Source organism: Pocillopora damicornis, chromosome 9, assembly GCF_964200805.1.
Source record: "Pocillopora damicornis chromosome 9, jaPocDami1.2, whole genome shotgun sequence".
Classification (NCBI taxonomy): Eukaryota; Metazoa; Cnidaria; class Anthozoa; order Scleractinia; family Pocilloporidae; genus Pocillopora; species Pocillopora damicornis.
In genome coordinates, this window is record NC_142678.1 from 18,361,005 (window position 1) to 18,379,033 (window position 18,029).

At 38.8% G+C, this 18,029-nt stretch overlaps 4 protein-coding genes across 20 annotated transcripts in view; 2 read left to right on the forward strand and 2 right to left on the reverse strand.

Moving 5' to 3' along the window:
* The first annotated feature begins 86 nt into the window (after positions 1-86).
* LOC113667791 (uncharacterized) lies at positions 87-3,086 on the forward strand. Its single transcript, XM_089181746.1, has one exon. It carries the CDS (start codon positions 1,709-1,711, stop codon positions 2,894-2,896), a length of 1,188 nt encoding a protein of 395 aa, XP_089037872.1. The 5' UTR covers positions 87-1,708; the 3' UTR covers positions 2,897-3,086.
* A 3,198-nt stretch (positions 3,087-6,284) lies between these two features.
* LOC113667796 (uncharacterized) lies at positions 6,285-8,107 on the reverse strand. Its single transcript, XM_027183658.2, has one exon. The coding sequence runs from the start codon at positions 7,993-7,995 to the stop codon at positions 6,829-6,831; it is 1,167 nt and encodes a 388-aa protein (XP_027039459.2). The 5' UTR covers positions 7,996-8,107; the 3' UTR covers positions 6,285-6,828.
* Positions 8,108-9,323: 1,216 nt separating this feature from the next.
* LOC113667792 (uncharacterized) lies at positions 9,324-11,633 on the forward strand. 2 transcript variants are annotated; one of them, XM_089182242.1, is made up of 2 exons: positions 9,324-9,441; positions 10,404-11,633. In XM_089182242.1, the coding sequence occupies exon 2, from the start codon at positions 10,479-10,481 to the stop codon at positions 11,259-11,261; it is 783 nt and encodes a 260-aa protein (XP_089038368.1). In that variant the 5' UTR covers positions 9,324-9,441; positions 10,404-10,478; the 3' UTR covers positions 11,262-11,633. The 2 variants fall into 2 exon arrangements, with proteins under 2 accessions (XP_089038368.1, XP_027039447.2); XM_027183646.2 differs by lacking the exon at positions 9,324-9,441 and adding an exon at positions 9,863-10,038.
* Positions 11,634-13,440: 1,807 nt separating this feature from the next.
* LOC113667793 (RNA-binding motif, single-stranded-interacting protein 2) overlaps positions 13,441-18,029 on the reverse strand; it is a 44,461-nt gene continuing 39,872 nt past the window's right edge. For all 16 annotated transcript variants that reach the window (XM_089182232.1, XM_027183654.2, XM_027183648.2 and 13 more), the window contains 2 exons: positions 17,787-17,828; positions 13,441-17,226 (listed from right to left, as the gene is read on the reverse strand). In XM_089182232.1, coding sequence (XP_089038358.1) covers positions 17,822-17,828 — 7 coding nt within the window. In that variant the 3' untranslated portion in view covers positions 13,441-17,226; positions 17,787-17,821. The remainder of the gene's footprint in view (positions 17,227-17,786; positions 17,829-18,029) is intronic.

The following is an 18,029-nucleotide window of genomic DNA, read 5'->3' on the forward strand; positions in this document are numbered from 1 at the left end:
CACAAGCACGACTGCTTGCTCGTAGGCTAAACAGACGGTGGGAGGGAATCTCATAAGCGGCGGTAGACCTCAGCTTTTACTGAAACCCCTGCCAATGTAGTGTCACAATGCTCCTTGGTTAAAATATCATTCGCTCTTCCGTATCGGTCCTGAACTTTCTGAACCGTCTCCAAAGTCAAATATGCTAGGGTTTTTCGGGGCAGCAGAATTAGGCCCAGCTCAGACTCAGCTTGTATCGTGCCGAACCAGGAGCCCATTATTTAGGCTCTTGGCCGAACTTAATTGCAATTAGGTTCGACCATTGCGTAACGGAAGCACGATTCAGATTCAGTCGTCGGGCTTATGTCGTACGTAACTCAGTATTTACCGAAGCACCCTCCTCGCATAATCTGTAAAGAAGAATTATTCACATGAATCCCCCGTGGTAACGCACATCCGCCGAAGTACATTAGTATACTATACTGATTTATGAATTCAGTTTGGCACGACAGGGGTACGACGTCTAAATCACTGGCGTGCTAGAGTACGCAGGCAGCCCAAGCTCCAGCTGTGAGATGATCGTTTTGTGAAATACCGAATAGATTCGATTAAACGCCGCGGCGTTTATTAAATTTTTGTGATTCGAGTGCGGCGTTCATTCGCGGGCGGCGTTTATAAGAGAGCGGCTTTTATTTAAAATCCAAACAAAAATATGGTAGCCGACCATTTTAATTTTAGAGAACAGAAATAGATCTTATGTCGGATATGCTTTCTCGATATCAGAATTGGTACATTCAAAAGGATTTGTGTATAGGTCACTCAAAATTTCCAACTGCGATCGAAGTAATGATCGCTGTACGCTTTTTGAGTCTATTATTCGAATAAATGCCGCATGATGATACCTCGCCTTATTCCCACAGTGCAGCGCTTGTTGTTTGAACGCTTACTTTGTTGAAACGAGGCCATTATATCGAGTTATCCATGTCTACACTTTTGGGAGTGGGAAACCTGGAAACATAACTCACCCAAATGGCCTCGTATCAACAAAGTAGGCGTTCAGACAACAAGCGATGCACCGTGGAAGTATGGTTAGATCATTTTTCATTGAAAATTTGACGGTATTTCTACTTTCTAGGAGCGTTTGTTTATTCTCATACAACCTCTTACATTTTCGCCATGACTCTCACGCTAGATGATCCTGTCCAGGGGCAGGAAACTTCAATTGACTCTTGGTCCTATTTAACAAGGATGGCAAACTTAAATAAGAAAAAAAGGATGTATGAATGAAAACGTGGTGGATCAACATTTTCACTTTCCTCGGAATGCTCGCAAGAATTTTCGTGTTCTTCTTAAGCAGCAACCGACCCATAAGCGTTTACTACCTCGGAATCTACTAAATCAATGGATTCATCTGATTCCATACTGGATTAAAACGCATAGTATTGTTTTACATAGTATTATTTTGACAAGCTCACCAAACTTATCAGAGAAAACGCAGAAGCTTATTTGAGACAACGTGGCAAGATCAAAATAACTGACTAATCAGAGGCGCTATTTAAATAAAAGCAGTGGTTAAAAAAAAAAAAACAAACGACCGCGTTGCATCAAGGTTGGAAATGGGCCTTCAATTACTTTGCCGAACTTAATTAAACACTTGATTCGGACGCCGTGCTTCTGTCACGCTTTAGTCGCACTTAATTCCTAAATTTAATTCAATTCGCATTTCAAAATGGCCACTAACTCGAAGCCGTCGTTTTTTTCGAACCTGAATGTGATAACGATTGGAGACCTTATCCAAAAGGACCTAGAGAAGGCTTATTTTCTTCCACAACAACCGTCGTCGTATTCCAAAGGATACAGATTTCAGAATAGCACCAAATACCAAGTATTTGATTCGCCTCCTCCACCGCTAAGTTTTAACCAGACCTTGTTTCCATTGCGTAATCTCGCAACAACCGGTGATAAAATTCAATTGGTCATGGAAAGTGAACCACCGTCATATTTAAAAGAACACTGGAATAATACGATGCCAGATTTTCCACTGGCATCGGTGAAATCTGTGGATGAAGCGCTACTAGATGACATACCTATTGTCACTTCGGCCGCGCTGCAGAGCATTCCAGAACACAAACAGAGTATTCATCCCGATCTTATGTACAAGCTGCAACTGAAAAGCTCTATACTCGAAATTGGAGTACCAGTTCCTAAGCACATGGAAGAAGACTCGATCAGTTTTCCATGTGTGGTTAAGGCTGATATGGGCTGGTGTGGTCGTGGAAGTCAGATCGTTCGAGGCGAAGGGGAACTTACCTCCACAACAACTCATATCAGAGATCTCTGCGGTTGGGACGGAAGAATTGTGTTCCAAGAATTTATTCCAGGAGTTAAAGAAGTTCCCAGCTTTCAATTCCATCTTAGTAAATCTGGTGAAATGTTCTGGGTAGGAACTACGCACGGGAAATTTGATGGATTAAAATGGATAGCCGCTACTGTTGATTGGAGAAAGCAAGAGGAATACAGAGATCTTGTGCACGAAGAATTTACGATCCCTATCAAAAACTACCTTCTAAAAAACGGTTACTTTGGTCTCGTTACGTTCGAGGTTTTATTTACAGATCACGGAAAGTTCATGGTTGATTTAAATCCACGGGTGGGTGGTGAAACAAGTCACCTTCTTCTCGCTCGGTATATGGCATCGGTGTTTGGTCTGAAGCACTCTGCAATGTTTTCTGAAAATACGCACAAGGTCTCCGGTAAGTGGTTGGTTCAGAAGGCGAACGGTCTAAACGAGAAGATCGAAGGGAGAATTGTTATCTTAGCTGTTGCTGACGAGCCTCATGGCTGTAATTCAGACGTGTCTGTCTTTGCTCAGAGTGCCGAAGAAGTTCAAGATATTTTTGGAACACTCACAAGTTAAATAAGAATCGCAAGGATGGAGATTTTATTAGCATATTATTAGCATTTTCTCTTTTTACATGATATATACTTTAGTTTCTTCAATTCTCTCTATTATAATATATTCTTCAGGAATGCGCATCTGATCATAGTCATGTACGGATGCGCACTAGAAATGAATAAATTATTATTATTATTATTATTACCCTACCCTCGAGACGCAAAATTTACTCTTGTGTTTCGTTTTAATCTAAAATTTCATGACCTATGTTACGTCGTATTATTCTACAACACTGTTGAACGAACCGTTTCAAATGGTCAACGTTTTTGATCAACTAACTGTAAATACAGAAATAATTAAGAAATTAGTAAAGATTTTAATTTTTTCGCTGCTTTGCGCATAGTTTACATGAGACAAATTATGCAAATAGCCTTAAGTGCACGATGAGAAAAAAACCGGCCATGCTTTTTTCCGAGATTAGAGTCCTCAGGTGCTGTTTACAATGGCTGAATCTTTAAACCCAATTCAATGTCTTGGGTTACATGGAAGTGTACCTCTGCTGTCCAAAAGAAGAAAACATTTTGGCACCCGTAGACTGAAATCTTATCAGAGTTCTCTTAATTTTTCATTGTTGTTGCCGTAAACCTTTCTCTTTTTGCTCGAATTTGCATTCTTAGTGTCTTTAGGTAAAGAGGACGTGAGGTACTGAATTCTTAACAAGATTGTGGCTCCTAGAAACATCCCAGGTTCAAGATTGTGGCAGGGTGAAAAGGAAGTTCAGTCACCTCACTTTTAACTTGAGTTTCTTAGGTTTTTTTTAGTCTTAATCTCGGTCGCAATTGACTCAGTTTTTATTAATTCGTGCAGACGATTTTTCGGAGCAATTTTCCCCCTCTCAATCATTCTTGAGCGTTGAAAAGACTAGGTTGATAAAGCAGTGGTGACATATTGAACGTATCTAACAGACAGCTTCAGATGGATTACTGGCGGCAAGAAAACTAAGTGTGATAAAATTATTTCAGTAGCATAAGCCATAATCTGTCATAACTGAGGGGATATTGAATGTCAGGAAGAATCAATATCGGCCAAAACTAAAACTTTGATAAACTAATGATTGGCCCCAAATTTGCTTTTTTACATTTTCCATTGCATTCCCAATGTTGAAACTCCATTGTTGAATCACGAAATTTCTCATGTTTGTTTCCTTTCTGAATCTTTAGTTTCAAAACACGGCTCAGGTCAGTCATCTCCACAGTTCAGAAAATTTACAGAAACAATTTGAAAATTTGCTATAGAAAACTCGCACCATCTTCTCGACCAATCAGTGTTTGGTTATCTGCGCTTTCTAGCGCTTTAAGCTACTCACTACACCTTGATTTCTTGTAGACTCCATGAGATGTAGACCTCGGTTCTGATTACCCGTGGCGATCACTTTAGATTTGGTTTCACGAGAATCAAACGCAAATCACTCTATTTGGGGAATGGTTCTGTGCTGCGATCGATACAGAAAAAATAAATAATCATATAAATGAAAAAATAATTTGAAAAAATTTTAAGAAAGTAAGAGTGGTGTAAATTGAAAAATTGACTAAAAAGAAGCCAATGGTCCTAGTAATTTCATCTAATCCACGTTAAAATTTGTCCGGAGTAATCAAAACGCATTCAAACCTTCCTTGTACATTAAGTTGCCTGCGTGCTAACCTGTTCTATGTGTTTTTCTGAAATTGTACGTGTGATTATTTCTCCCCACCTCTGTTGAAGGAAACCTTCCCAAAGTTCTACACCACTTACTAGCCATGGGCGTTCAAGGTGGGTGTGGTCAGAAGCTGCCTAGCGGGTGGGGCTTCCTATATACCCCTGCTAATTTCTCAAATTATTCAAGACATGGTTTGCTGGCACAAGAAAACCTCTATGCAGTCTTGGAAATGGACAACATGCCTGTTACTGATTTGGAATGGTGCTTAAGTCAAAAGCAGTTCAAAATAAGGAAGAAATAATATCACTTAGCTAGAGAGTGATGAAGTGATGTGTGGAAAGATTGCCAACTGCACATTTTGTTTAGCTGACGTAATGTTGCAATGTGTGAGTATTTCTGAACTGAGAAGTAGAAGGGGACAGTGCCTAACAGAAATTTATTAGAGGGGTTGATACAGCATCCACATGATCTCCTACTCCACTTCCTAAAAGCAGAGGGGAGGGTGATAGCCCACAGAGTTAGATGTTGAAACACTTCAAAACAAAAAAGAAGAACAAACGGAATGATCACCCCTCTCATAACACGTGTCATGTTCATGTGCCAAAACACCAGTGTCCAAAATCAAGCATTTTGATTGAAAAAAAATTCAGATAGTGAGGTGTTCACCCCAACCTTTTAGATCTCATATCCTTCCTTAACACTTATCCCTGGATTAACTACATCAAATGGTGCCAAACCCCCCCCCCCTCCCTTTCTGTCCCTCCAGAAGATCAAGTAGAGCATGAAATATTTCCAACATTTATTCATAAGTAACTAATGTTTAAGTTTTTCACTGATAGGAGAAAAATGCCCCAGAAATCACCTAATCATGAACATAACAATATAAAAGGTATGCATGCAATTGTGCCACAGAATACATTTTTCCAATCCCAGATGGTGTCTCTACCATTTGGAAATTGTCTTTTCATGAGCTAAGGATTTGACTTTGGACTAAACCATTTTAAAAACTGCTGCACAACCTGGCCACTTACCAGCAATGCAATAGTCTTATGCTCTTTAATTCACTGCACTCACACTAAAAACTTGATGTGTTTTGCAAGCTAAATGAAACCAGGGAAGTCAATCACATTGGTGCTTCAAATATTGAAGGAAGAGAAAGGCTAGTTGATATGTAACAAGTAAGTGCTTTCATCCAAAATGGCTGTGCCCTTAATTCAACTCTTAATAAATTTGAAGACACTTTTGAAAGGTTATAAGTATTTTGAAATTCAACCTGCTGTAACTACTGTAGCTCTATGCTTTGTGATTCAGGAGTTCAGAATCATTGTAGGAGGTCTAGGGCATACCTCTCTATGACATAAATTCCTTGTGTTCAGTATGGTGGGACAGAAAAGGGGAAAGTTATCAACAACTTCAAAACTATACCAAACAACATGTGCTGACAAAATTTCAGAACCCACCCAAGAAATACACAAAACACATCACACCATTAACCCTTTAACTCCCAAGATCTGATTGTTAATTCTCCCCTTTAGTTGCTACACATTTCTTTGTTAATTAGTTGTGAGAATTTGGTGTTAGATCAGGATAAAAACTCCCTGAAATGTTTAAGTGCTCTCATGCCAATTTGCTGGATAATGTATGAATAATATAGGAAGAAGTTTCACGTTTATCAGTTCTGGAAGTTAAAGGATTAAAACAGGAGTCAACATGTTCAAGGAACATTTATTTATTTTCTTATTGACTGTCAAATTTTCAGAAAGATACAAAAAACTGCTAATGCTAACCACGAAAAGAACAACAGAAACATATGCAAATGTTGAGTAGGAGACACAAGTGTAGAGAAAGATGCTAAATGGTAACAAAGCTGCCACCCTGCCCCCCTCCCCCTTCTTCCACCTTTACCTAAAGACTTCAGTCATTAAGTATTGAAAATAATGTAGCAAGGTTATGAATTGTTCAAAGGTCAAAAAATATTGCCTATAAAATTAAAATTGAGTGACCTTCTGAATTACTAATGCAGCAAAGACAAAATGAAAAGTAAATTGTATAGTTAATTTGTATGTTATGATCAACAGATTAAATTAAGTATTGTGGAAGTTAGGTTATTCCATGCTCTCTCCTTAAATAACAATAGAATAAAAGATTTTTGTACGTACCTGTTAGGCAGGCTAACTGATACATTTAAAATATTGCTACCTACAAATCATTACTTCATTATTAAACAACAACCAACTGATTATTAATGATTCATCAATCAGTTTTTCAAATTGTGAAAAAGAGTTTGTACTGCATCTGGTGTCTTAGCAAAAACAGACACATAAGATTCACATCCTACATAAGCATCAGCAGCTGATAGTACAACAGTCAATCCTTCACCTTGCTCATTGCTATTATTTGCCCTCTTAACTAGTTCCTTGGAAGTCAGGTTGGAGTGCTTATTTTTACAAAAAATTGCTGAATGTTTGAAGCCAATATCCAGAGCCATGTGACGAGCAAGTAACAAATGTGTTGTATCGCCTCCTATTCTTGGGTTAATATCCACTAGGTACTTTGCATGATCAGTAATTAACACCTCAAAAGTGACCAGGCCAAAGTAGCCTCGCCTTTGCAGGTAATCTTTTATGGGTAATGTGAACTCTTTGTACACAAGGTTTTCATACTCTTCTTGCTTGTCCCAGTCCACTGATCCAGTAGTCCATGAAAAACATCCGGTAAATCCACCGGTTGTTGTGCCAACCCAAAAGAGTTCGCCGGATTTATGCAGATAAAATTGAAAGCTAGGCACTTCTTTAACTCCAGGAATGTATTCTTGAAACACAGTCCCCCCCTTCCAGTTGCACACATCTTTCATTTGCTGAAGTGTCTCCGACAATTCCCTTTCGTTTTTGACAAGCCAGCTCCCACGTCCACCAGTGCTCATATCAGCTTTAACAGCACAAGGATATGTTAGAGCGTCTTTGACAAGATATCGTGGAAATGGAACCCCTACTTCGAGAATGGTACTTTTAAGCTGCAGTTCGTACAAAAGATCGGGAGGTATACTATGCTTGTGTTCCGGGATGGCTTCCAGCGCCGCCGTTGTTATGACAGGGATATCATCTCGCAGTCCCTCGTCTAGTGACTTGATAACGACGGGAGGAAAAGCCGGAAGCCATTGCTTCCAGTGCTGAAGCAAGTACGATTCAGGTGTACACTCCATTATAATAGGAATTTCGTCTCCAGCAGCGGGAAGATGACGAAATGGCGACAGAAGGCGATCGAAGTACAGAGGAGAAGGCGGACAATCGTAAGTCCAGTATTTTTTGTCGTTTAAGAACCTGTACCCTTTAGAGTACGACGAGGGTTTTTGAGGAAGAAAATACGCTTTCCTTAAGCACTTCCTAACGAGTTGACCAATAGTGACAACGTTCTTTGAAGACATCACGATGCCCTATGACTCGATGTCTAGTTTCCACGCAGAACACGTGTCCACGTACGCATGTAATTACCCTCGTGTGCTTGATTGCGTGACAGATGAACTTATTAGAATGCGTTCGATTAGTAATTTAATTGCCCATTCGCATGATTTTCAGGGGTTTTCATTAAAAACATCTCCGAAAAGCAATTTTATTTTTGTTGTGCTCATCTGACGCTGGGAATCTTCAGGAGAAAAAGGAAACAAATAGAGGGAAACAGTTTGGTGGCTTGACGATCGACCAACGCACTCTTCGTTGGTCTTGTGGTTTGTTATATGTTAATGTACTTCAAAAAACAGCTAATGACCTATAAGGCCAATGGAGCGTTGTAAATATCGTGGTACTTCTTGCCAGTATGGAGAGTTAATTCTACAAACTTCAAGCACATTTTGATTGTGCCCACGGTGTTTCGTTCTAACACGTTTGTTTATTCGAGCGCAGGTAGTATTCTAGAGCCTTTGGGGGTGATCCGTAGACAGAAAAGCAGATCTTGGAAACAAAAGCGATTATTACAAAATAAATGCATCTTAAGTATAAGCCACACAATGTTGCAAAGAATGTGGATTGAACATCACCGGTAAAGCAGGTTCTTTCAAACCACAGGCCTCCCAAGCTCATGACACGAAACGAACGTGAACGTGACTTTTGCCTCCTAAGTTCTTCAAGCTCGTGACACGAAACGGACGTGATCATGATTCTTGTCTTCAAGGATGTGCTAGCGGTATTGTGTTGCAAAACCACCACTTACAAGGGTTTTATGGGAACTTGACGCTTTTCCTTGAAGACATAAAATGCAATGTTTGTTAATGACATCTGATAATCTTGTCGCCTTGTTTTATTCTTTGATTTTACCATTGTCTTAGGCTGTTAACCCTTTAACTCTCAGATCAAATTTGTGATTCTCCTTACTGTCAATCATATAATTCCTACAACGTCAGTTTAGAGAATTTAGTATTAGATCAACTGATTATCCCCAAATTGATATTTTTTCTTTATTCTCATCACTTACGCGGTGTATGTTGTAATGATATTGTAAGGAGAAATTCTGTCTTGGTCACTCGTTGGAGTTAAAGGGTTAAAAATGGGTTTTGAGAGTTTGAGATTTCAGGAGTGGAGCATTAAACGGCAATAACTCGTCGAAACCAAAACATTGCTTTTTATACCTTAAAGAAAATGTAATTCAATCCTCTGTGAATGACGTCTTTGTAACACAACACCACTAGTCACGTTCACGTTCGTTTCGTGCTGTGAGCTTGGGTCACCTGTGATTAAACTAGTAATACAGGGTCCATCAAATTGTGCAATGCAAGCTGTTTTTGTATCAACTCCGACTGAATTTCCAGGTAGCCTTGGTTGATCAATCGTTCCCAGGATCTCGTTCCATTCTATTACTGAGAAGTATTTCATTCCAGGTATACAAGAACATCTGTATACATTTCATAATAAAAGATTTGATCCGCCAGTTTGTGTACATTAGTAAATCCTTGCCAATAATTTTAGCAAGGGCAACAACGCAAGTTGAGATCACGAGCATATCGTTTTTCAACTTCGTTCTCAGACTCCTTTCTCTTATTCCCCGGTTGCCGTTGGTCACTTTGGATACTGTCAAAAAGACAAATGGAGGCAGAGGCTTATGCGTAAAATTTTTTACGATACTCGCTGGAAAATGCACTGGCGATTTGTCCCTTCCGCGTATAGAATTTAAATGCACTGATAACAAAATTAAATTTAAGACCCACCCTTCGTATTTCGTTCGTTGATCTGCATGGACACGTGACCAGCCGCAACCTTCCTCGAGAGAGGAAGGGAGAGGACCCGGGAATGAGGTTGATCGTCTCTATGATAAATCTGGTCCTACAACTTCCGGGTTTTTAATCCCATCATTCAAAGCGATCCGCCATATTCTGACGACTCCATCGATCGCATGTGAAACTTTTCAGCTTTGTCGAAGCAAAATCACTCGGAAACTCAAGGATTGATTGTAACGAACTCGAAGTGGCTTCCACTGTGTAAGTTAAGAATTAAGCCTTACTACCTTTGACTCACTAGCTCACGTTTCAACCACCCTTAAATTATGCCGTATCGTTGTTATGGCACTAAGGGATCGGTTCGCTGAATACATAAACGTGGCGATATTTGTACAACGCTGTGTTCGCCTGAAGAAAAGTTGTGGCCCGCATAAACAGGACAAAAGAATCTTTAGATCATCTTTGCCAGCTGGAGTTTCGAACAGATCATTTTCTCTTGTTTTTTCCTTAGCATTGTATACCTAAGAGACTTGATCGCAAACCCAGTGTGTAAACAATTTCTCATTGTTTAAATTCGCAAGATCAGCATTTCCACTAATATCCGTTTTGTTTTGATTCTGTCCTAGATTTAATACAGAGAAAAACGTAAAGGGAAAACAGAAACAGCGAAAGAGTGGGGAAATTGTTTCACGACAGAGAAAATGGTAGAGGGCTCATTGCGCAGTGTGGAACCGCTGGCGTATTACGTAAATACGCTGTCTGATTTCGATAAGCAAGTTGTTAAGGCCCATAAGGATAAAGACCAAGAACGGATCAAACAGCTAGCATCAACTGGAAATATGATGGACATAGATTTATTCATATGTATAAACAAGGCTTGGCATGGCTTTGTTCTGTGCGTCCCTGCTGGCGTAGACGAAAGCGGTCTTGTCGACTTTTCTGATGTGGTGAAAACTCCATTCGATGTTCCAGATGTTGCTCTCTGTTGGGAGTTTGAATTGTGCATGGAATACCAACAGCAGCGAATGTATAAGATACGTAAGGATTTTCGGCTCTTTAAAGACATCGTCACCAGAATTAAGAGGAGCTTTTACATCGGCCGATTTAAGCAGATCACCTTGAATGCTTTGCAGTTTGTTGCCCTCAGAGCTGCACCTCATCGATATAGCGTTTTACTTGAGGACTGTGTCGAGTTCGCGAAAGAGTTCTGTGTTCAGACGCTTGCATATTCCTCCAATTGGCGTGAGCTTGAGGAGCAGGTTCATAGTAACATCCAGAGAGCGACTGCTACTGGATTCAGTGCCGAGAGGCTGTCGAGAAACATCCGTAGCTCTGGTTGGCTGGGGAATACCTTTCTTGGCGGGATAGATGTTAGCAGTGCGATGTCGAACCGTTATACATTACCGTTACTTTTTGCTCTGGTCTTTTTCCTCTTTGTGTATCCGATCGCTGTTGCCGTTATTGTAGTCAAATTAATCATGTAAGAATATCGATCCCGCAAATATAAACACAAGTCGGGGATTTTTAAACATTCGCTGTTCACATCCGGTTTTAGTCAAGTTTGATAACTTCAAGACGTGAATTGATGCATTGTTTCCGTTCGGAAATTACGGATAGTTTTTTCCATGATTTTTGCTATTTTACTTGCGTTTGATGATAAACAATTACATGATATAAATCGTACCAATGTTGCATTCAAAATGGACAATTATGATCTTGTGTACGTCAGAAATGTTATGTATGTTAATTGGGTACTTTGAGTAATCATACAAACCGGGCCCTTGCTGCTCATTTGTTATACAACGGTTCTCTAGCCGCTTAATCTTTATTTAGCATAAATATATGTACAAAACGCTCGTTGTAGTCTGCCCAATAGCGATACAAAGTTCTATATGTCCATTAAATTGTTACCAGCCCTCACGCTCGTTCGCGAAAAAAAAAAAAAAAAAAACAGGCACATGGAGACGAGGCTTGAGCGCGTCATTTCGGCGGGAAAAAGCGTGGCAGCGTCGTTTCACATTATCACAGCATAAATATCGAGTGGTGAAGCTAGGCAAAACGAATTTGTATGGATTCTTGAGAGGTAGGTTAGCGATTAATTTTACTTGTTATCGAGTTAACGACATGAAAAATTTTCCTCTCGTTTCTCGTACTGAGCTTGTCTTATAGTCAACAATTTGGAGACATGAGAGTTCATTTGATGTTTGCAAACAAGAGACGCAATTTAAGAGTGGTTTCATTTCTCTTCTTTAAACTTCCTTAGACAGATCAAAATCAAAGCTTGAATTCGCGCATAGCAGATGCATAATTTTTTTTTTCAATAAAGAAAAAAGCTTTCATGGCATGTGCTTGAATATTCTAGTTGTGTGCCGTTTGCCGGTCGGAAGGTTGGAAGGTTGCAAAGAAGATACAGATTGATATACCGTTAAATACGCACATCTGCAGTTTAAATTCTTTTTTGTCCGCTGAAAGTTGTAAAAATCTTGAGGAGATTCAACAAGAAGCTCCATCGCCAGAATACTCATTTGTGACCAACCGGGGTATCGAGAATTTGTCGCTTTGTTCTTTTAGCTTTTTGATGGTAAAAATTTCCTTTCCCGAAAATAAGATATCCATTACGTTTACAAGGATTGGTGTCAGGGTAAAAGACAGTTTGGATGTGTTTTTCCGCTGCTGATAAGACAGGCCGGATACGAAGAAAAAATTTTATGGATTGTTGTATTTTGTGATTTCAATGTGTCTGTGTGACTTGACTCTTTCAGTGACTTGCACCTTCAGCGGCTAATCGATACACAGGAAGGGGGTGAGGGAGGGAACCAAACCTTACGTGACACGTATCAAAATGTCACATATCTAAGGTGTTTCCATTGGTGTATTAAATGTTATTTCATTGAGCAGGTTAGCCTACAATTACATTACGACCTGTTCGACTTAAAATACTACTATTTCGATTTGCCACGTGTCCCACCATACTAAAGAAGATGTTGATGGAAATTCGAGTGTAACTGGTAGGTAGTGTTAGAGAATAACATCCGGCTGAGTAGCAAGGTTTTCTGGTCACAATTATTCCGGCCACTACAGTTTTTGTATGGTGTTTTTGAAATAGATGGAGAAGCCCCATCAACCAGCTACATACTTCAACCCCTTAATCCACAAGATCTGATTTGTGTTTCTCCCTGGATTCTACATGTTTCTTGTAAATTAGTAATGGGCATTTGATTTGAGGTGAAGAAAAATCTTTCCAGCTGACTACTTTGTCTATACTCATTGCTGACAGGAAAATGCCTCGGTAGGAAAAATGCTTTGAGAGTATAAATAGCGTGCAGAGCAAGCGTGATTTTGTCGAGCGAGTGCTCAGTCAGATTTCTACTGTAATAACTTATTTCAGAAGAAATCTGACTGATAATATAATATAATGATTATAGCTGCCATCTTTGATCTTTACAGCAGTGGAAGGCTGAGGAAAGAAATATAAATTTATACCAAGGGGACAAGACGGTCAAAAGGAAGAAGAAGGGAGGGGGTGTGGCAATATAAATCACTTGCAGGCTATAAAGTGAGGAAAGGTAAGAGCTGGTCACTGGGTAGTGTAAGAGTTTACCATTTTAAAATCTGTTATTTTAACTGCACAACGCCACAAAGAAAACCAGCCACGCCTCTGTCTCAATTTGTCGTTTCCCTTTTTTATTTCCTCAATTTGATTTAACTAAGCAAAAACCTATTACAACTAAAAACGGAAAGCAAACAAATTACAAATCAATTCCACTATTCTTTGCGCAATGATAGCATGTTAAAAAGGCGACCGAAGTGCTCAAGAGAGTTTTACTTGATCGAATGAACTTGAGATATTGTTTTGATGGAATTTGTTCATCTCTTACTTCAAAACACAGCCTTAAGAGCTGTGCGTCTACATTGCATCGTCACATTTTCACCAGTAAAGCTTATCTCTAGTCAAGTGAGCTATCTAACTGCACTATCTAAGCTGGTACACCCATAAATTAAGCTCCTCTCTGAAGGAACAATTCGCTGCACAGTTAAAACAAAATACTCGAGGGAAAAAAAACAAAATGTTTGTAAAATTAAGTATAAAACACACTGCCACTTTTCTGAACTTAGCCTTTGGAAATCGTTAGTTTTTTTTTAATTTAAGTATTGCTCTTTTGACTTATTCTCTTGGTGCTATTTCGTATGTTGCATACTTTTCCCTTGGATCTCTTGATTTCGATGGAAAACCGAGAGACAAAGTGACGTAGGGAAACGCTATATCGAGTAACTTCGTAAGATTGTTCTCCACGACGTCACCCTATGGTACTTGGTCATGAAAAATTTAGTTTGGCACATAAACAGTCATTAAATCTTATACCTTGCTGAACATAAATCTCAGACAGGCAGAAGCGAGACTTACGTCCCAATACACAAACACAGCTGCATAGCAGCCAAGATTGTAAAAACTTATTTTCACTGGTAAACTTCATATCACTTAACGGCTAAAATAGAGATTTTCAATCGAGTTTTATCCTCTCAACAATTTAGATCCAATATGGAAACCAACCGCGAGTTGGTTTACCTCTGCTTCAGGCGGCTTGCATGTGTTTCCTTACTTTGACCTCTCATATTTAGCATGTAATACTGGTTTCCCTTTGTTATGATTTCCCGTTCTGATTACTTTAGTGTTGGACTTAAGAAACTCCATTGAAAAGCTCTAAAAACCTTAAGTAAAGGCAAGGCGATAGCATTTAATAGTGTTCTATACACCAGACGTAAAGTCGGCCCCAATTCGTTGGTTGTCACGCGAACAGAGTCATTCTCAAAGTTTCGGTGGTAGCCAGTCTCTCCTAATTCATTTAAGGCTGACAACAGAGTGGATTCTCTTTTCCCTTGTAAACTATGTATTGCTTTCCTCTTGAAAGGAGTTTTAAAAATTTGAGCGCACGAGAAATCACTTGATCTGATGGCACTTCTTTCAGGCTTGTCACACACACACAGTCTTGTGGATCAAACATATTGAGTGACAAACCGAAAACGGCTGCAAGTAGACTGAAATCACTCAACACTCCAAAAACACTTATGTAATTCTAATTAAAATATTCCGTCACAACAAATTGTTTTCATAAAATTTGGATTCCAAAATAAGATGTATTTCAGTTGTCCCAAAAATCTCGAACGACGACAAACAACATATTTCATTGTACCTTATTGATGTATTGTGTTTTTAAGGTTTCCCCGGGCTTTGAAAGCTTTAAATTGAATCGCAAGAGTCTCTCACACCTCCGAGCGACAAACCTCAAAAACATTCAGTCATGTAATTTGAAGTAGTTTGAGGGTTTGTTTTGGAAGTGATATAAATAATCATTAGTTTCTTGCCAGCGAAAAACTTTGTTAGCACCATTAGTACTGTTAATATAAAATCGGTTTGGTGAATTCGAACTCGTTTTTCAAAGAACAGATTTTAAGTATTTTTTAACTCCTGGTTTGTTTCCATAAGTCAAGCAATATACAGTAAAACCACTTGGAATTTAAATGATTCATTTAGGATTGATAAGTTTTCTGAGTGCAAAATACGCCTGTTAATGGAGAGTTGCTCATATTTCAACATTTCGAAATGTAGGGATAAGTCTAATACACAATTTTGCTCATACGAAGTCGAATTTGCGAATGTGGGTTTTTTCTCTGACGGTAAATGCATGCATGGAAGCTGAAAAAGTTTGAAGCTCACTAAAGCTATTAAAAAAGGTAATGTAGAAGGTTTCATTTAAAGTTAATGGAAAGTTCAGCCGCGTTCGTTCCTTTGTTCTTGGCAAACAATAAGATAGCCGAAAACAAACAAATGGACGTTAGAAAAAAAAATAGAAAACAGAGGATAACATCAACTATAAAACCGGCTCCTGACAGAGGCGAAGACGATTCAACAAAAATTTCTTGATTTCGAACAAATAACTGCTTAAAGGTAGGAAAGCTCTCTATCATCACCTTATGTACAATAAATTCTCGAAATGCTTTGACACCTTTAGCTCAAAGAGAGCATGATGCAATTGGGGCTTTGTAAGCAATAGAGAATGACCTTTCAGAGGAAATTCCTCTGCAGTACTCACAACTTAGATAATGTTTTTATGTCCCCTGTCTCGAAAGTTTAATTGTGATTTGTTTGTGGTATTTTAGACATATACGACGTCTATGCATAAAATATCAATGACGCCTTTACATTCGATTGTTCGAATAACTTTTTTGGAAAGTGTTCTGGAAGTTTGTTTCTTGACGCCATTTCTCTGAGCCTTTGCAATCGTTGTTGACTAAGGGCGCCTAGGACTTCTATAAGTACAAGAAATTCCCTTGTTTCTGAAAGGAAATTCTCTCTTTAAGGTCATACTCTCATTCTATTTAATTACCGTGCATGTACTTCACTAACCTATAATTAAAAAAGGCCATTTCCCAAGCATAAATTTTTCAGTCTGTAGTACCTAGTTGACTAATCTGGACATGAAATGTCTTTAGCGTGAGCTCTGTACAAATTCGCATTGCATCTTTCATAAAATAAACAATAAAGAATAGCTCAAACTACAGCTGATTCGGCAATTTGTTGTTCCAATTCACATAGAACGAGATAAGGAGCTGGGTTCACTCAAACGTGCGATTCCTATTCCTTACAACTGCAGTTGGAACCATTACGAATTAAATATGGATCAATCACAATAGGTTTCCTCTCTTCTTTGTTAAAAAAAAATAACAACAACAACAATTACAAATTATCTTTTCTTTCTCGTCGAAACAACAACCAATCTCGCCCTTAGGAGAGGTTACACGTGACTCGAGAATGTGTCCCCTTGTCTGGGCACGTAACTTCAATTCACGCACACCCCGCCTCTGCCACGCAAGATGGAGATTGGAAAAAAATTAAGTTCTGAATATAATTAAGCCTACCACCACACAGGATCTCTTTTAAATGTTTTCACACGACTCTTCGGCCGATCTGCTGACAGTAGCCAAAAAGTAACAGCTGTCTAATTCTATTTCATGTTTAAGTATTGCTTATAAGGAGGTTCCTGGAATTGCTTATCAGGTGGTGCGTTTCGATAGAAATTGGGCTGTGGCTTTCGCGGTGATCGTGTTTTCCACGAGAAATATTTCATAAATCATGCTAGGGCAGAAAAAATTGCCTTTCGTTCCGTTCTTTTTAAGATTCCACCAAATTAGATGGAGCTCTTTGAGGTAATTTGACAAAACAGATCTATAAAAAAATAGACTCTCCATTTCTCTCCAAGTTGAAAGAAAAGAGAAAAACAAATAATTAAACAACCGACAACATCAAGTTCGCCATATGATTTAAGTAAAATTAATACCCATTCCTGATCCCTTCAGGTGCCTCTATGGCGTGTAAAATCTCACTCGTTTCATTTTCCAAGGTTACTTTCAATTCTTCAGGAACACATTGACACCTTTCATCACGTCAAACTGAAAAGAAAAATAGTTCAAAGTTGCAGGTATTTCTATTACCCATGGAAGTAGTTTATAAGGGGAAAAAAAGAGGGGTAGAGAAACAACAACACTTACAACTGAAGATGAAGTATTCGCGAACGGATTTGGATGACAAAATTGTTTAATCGACTGTCGAGTTTAACTGACTACTGAAACGAACACTTTCATGAAATTTCCATTCAAAATCACATAAGGAACGGCTGCCCAGAAAAGTAGTTTATTTAGTTGATCGTACTAAGTAACAGTACTGAACTCAGTACAATCTAAAAAGTAGACACTACTGTTTCGTCGAGATCTTTAACACTTTATCAAACGGTATATGATGTTAAACCGTATCGCATAGCTTCCCTTGAACCATTTTTGACATAGGATAAGTAGCCACAGGGTAGATTTAATTAACCATGGACTGCTCTCTTGGCAATAACACAATGGATTTTCGAGTGGTATGGGTTTGCAGCAACCGCTGGAATAATTTCTGTGATTATTAGCACGGCAACTGTTTATTAGACCTATATTGTAATCATTAATAAACTTACTTTAAATAATTCGTGGTTTCAGTTTTCTTCCATCTTCATTTTCTTAAATAAAGAAGAAAAGAAGTTTTGTGCTTGCATGACAAAAATACAATCTAACCTGTATTAAGCTACGGGAAATAACATTGATTTCGGGAGATAAACATGGATTAAATTTTACTTAACAGAGTATTCTTCGTTTAATATTAGTGGTCCCGCTTTAAGTGAACGTTCATTGCAGATGGAAGGCAATACAAACAGGTTGTT

Bases quoted from the DNA above. Each gene is read 5' to 3' on its own strand.
- LOC113667796 (XM_027183658.2), bottom strand. From the start codon at position 7,995: ATGTCTTCAAAGAACGTTGTCACTATTGGTCAACTCGTTAGGAAGTGC.
- LOC113667792 (XM_089182242.1), top strand. From the start codon at position 10,479: ATGGTAGAGGGCTCATTGCGCAGTGTGGAACCGCTGGCGTATTACGTA.
- LOC113667791 (XM_089181746.1), top strand. From the start codon at position 1,709: ATGGCCACTAACTCGAAGCCGTCGTTTTTTTCGAACCTGAATGTGATA.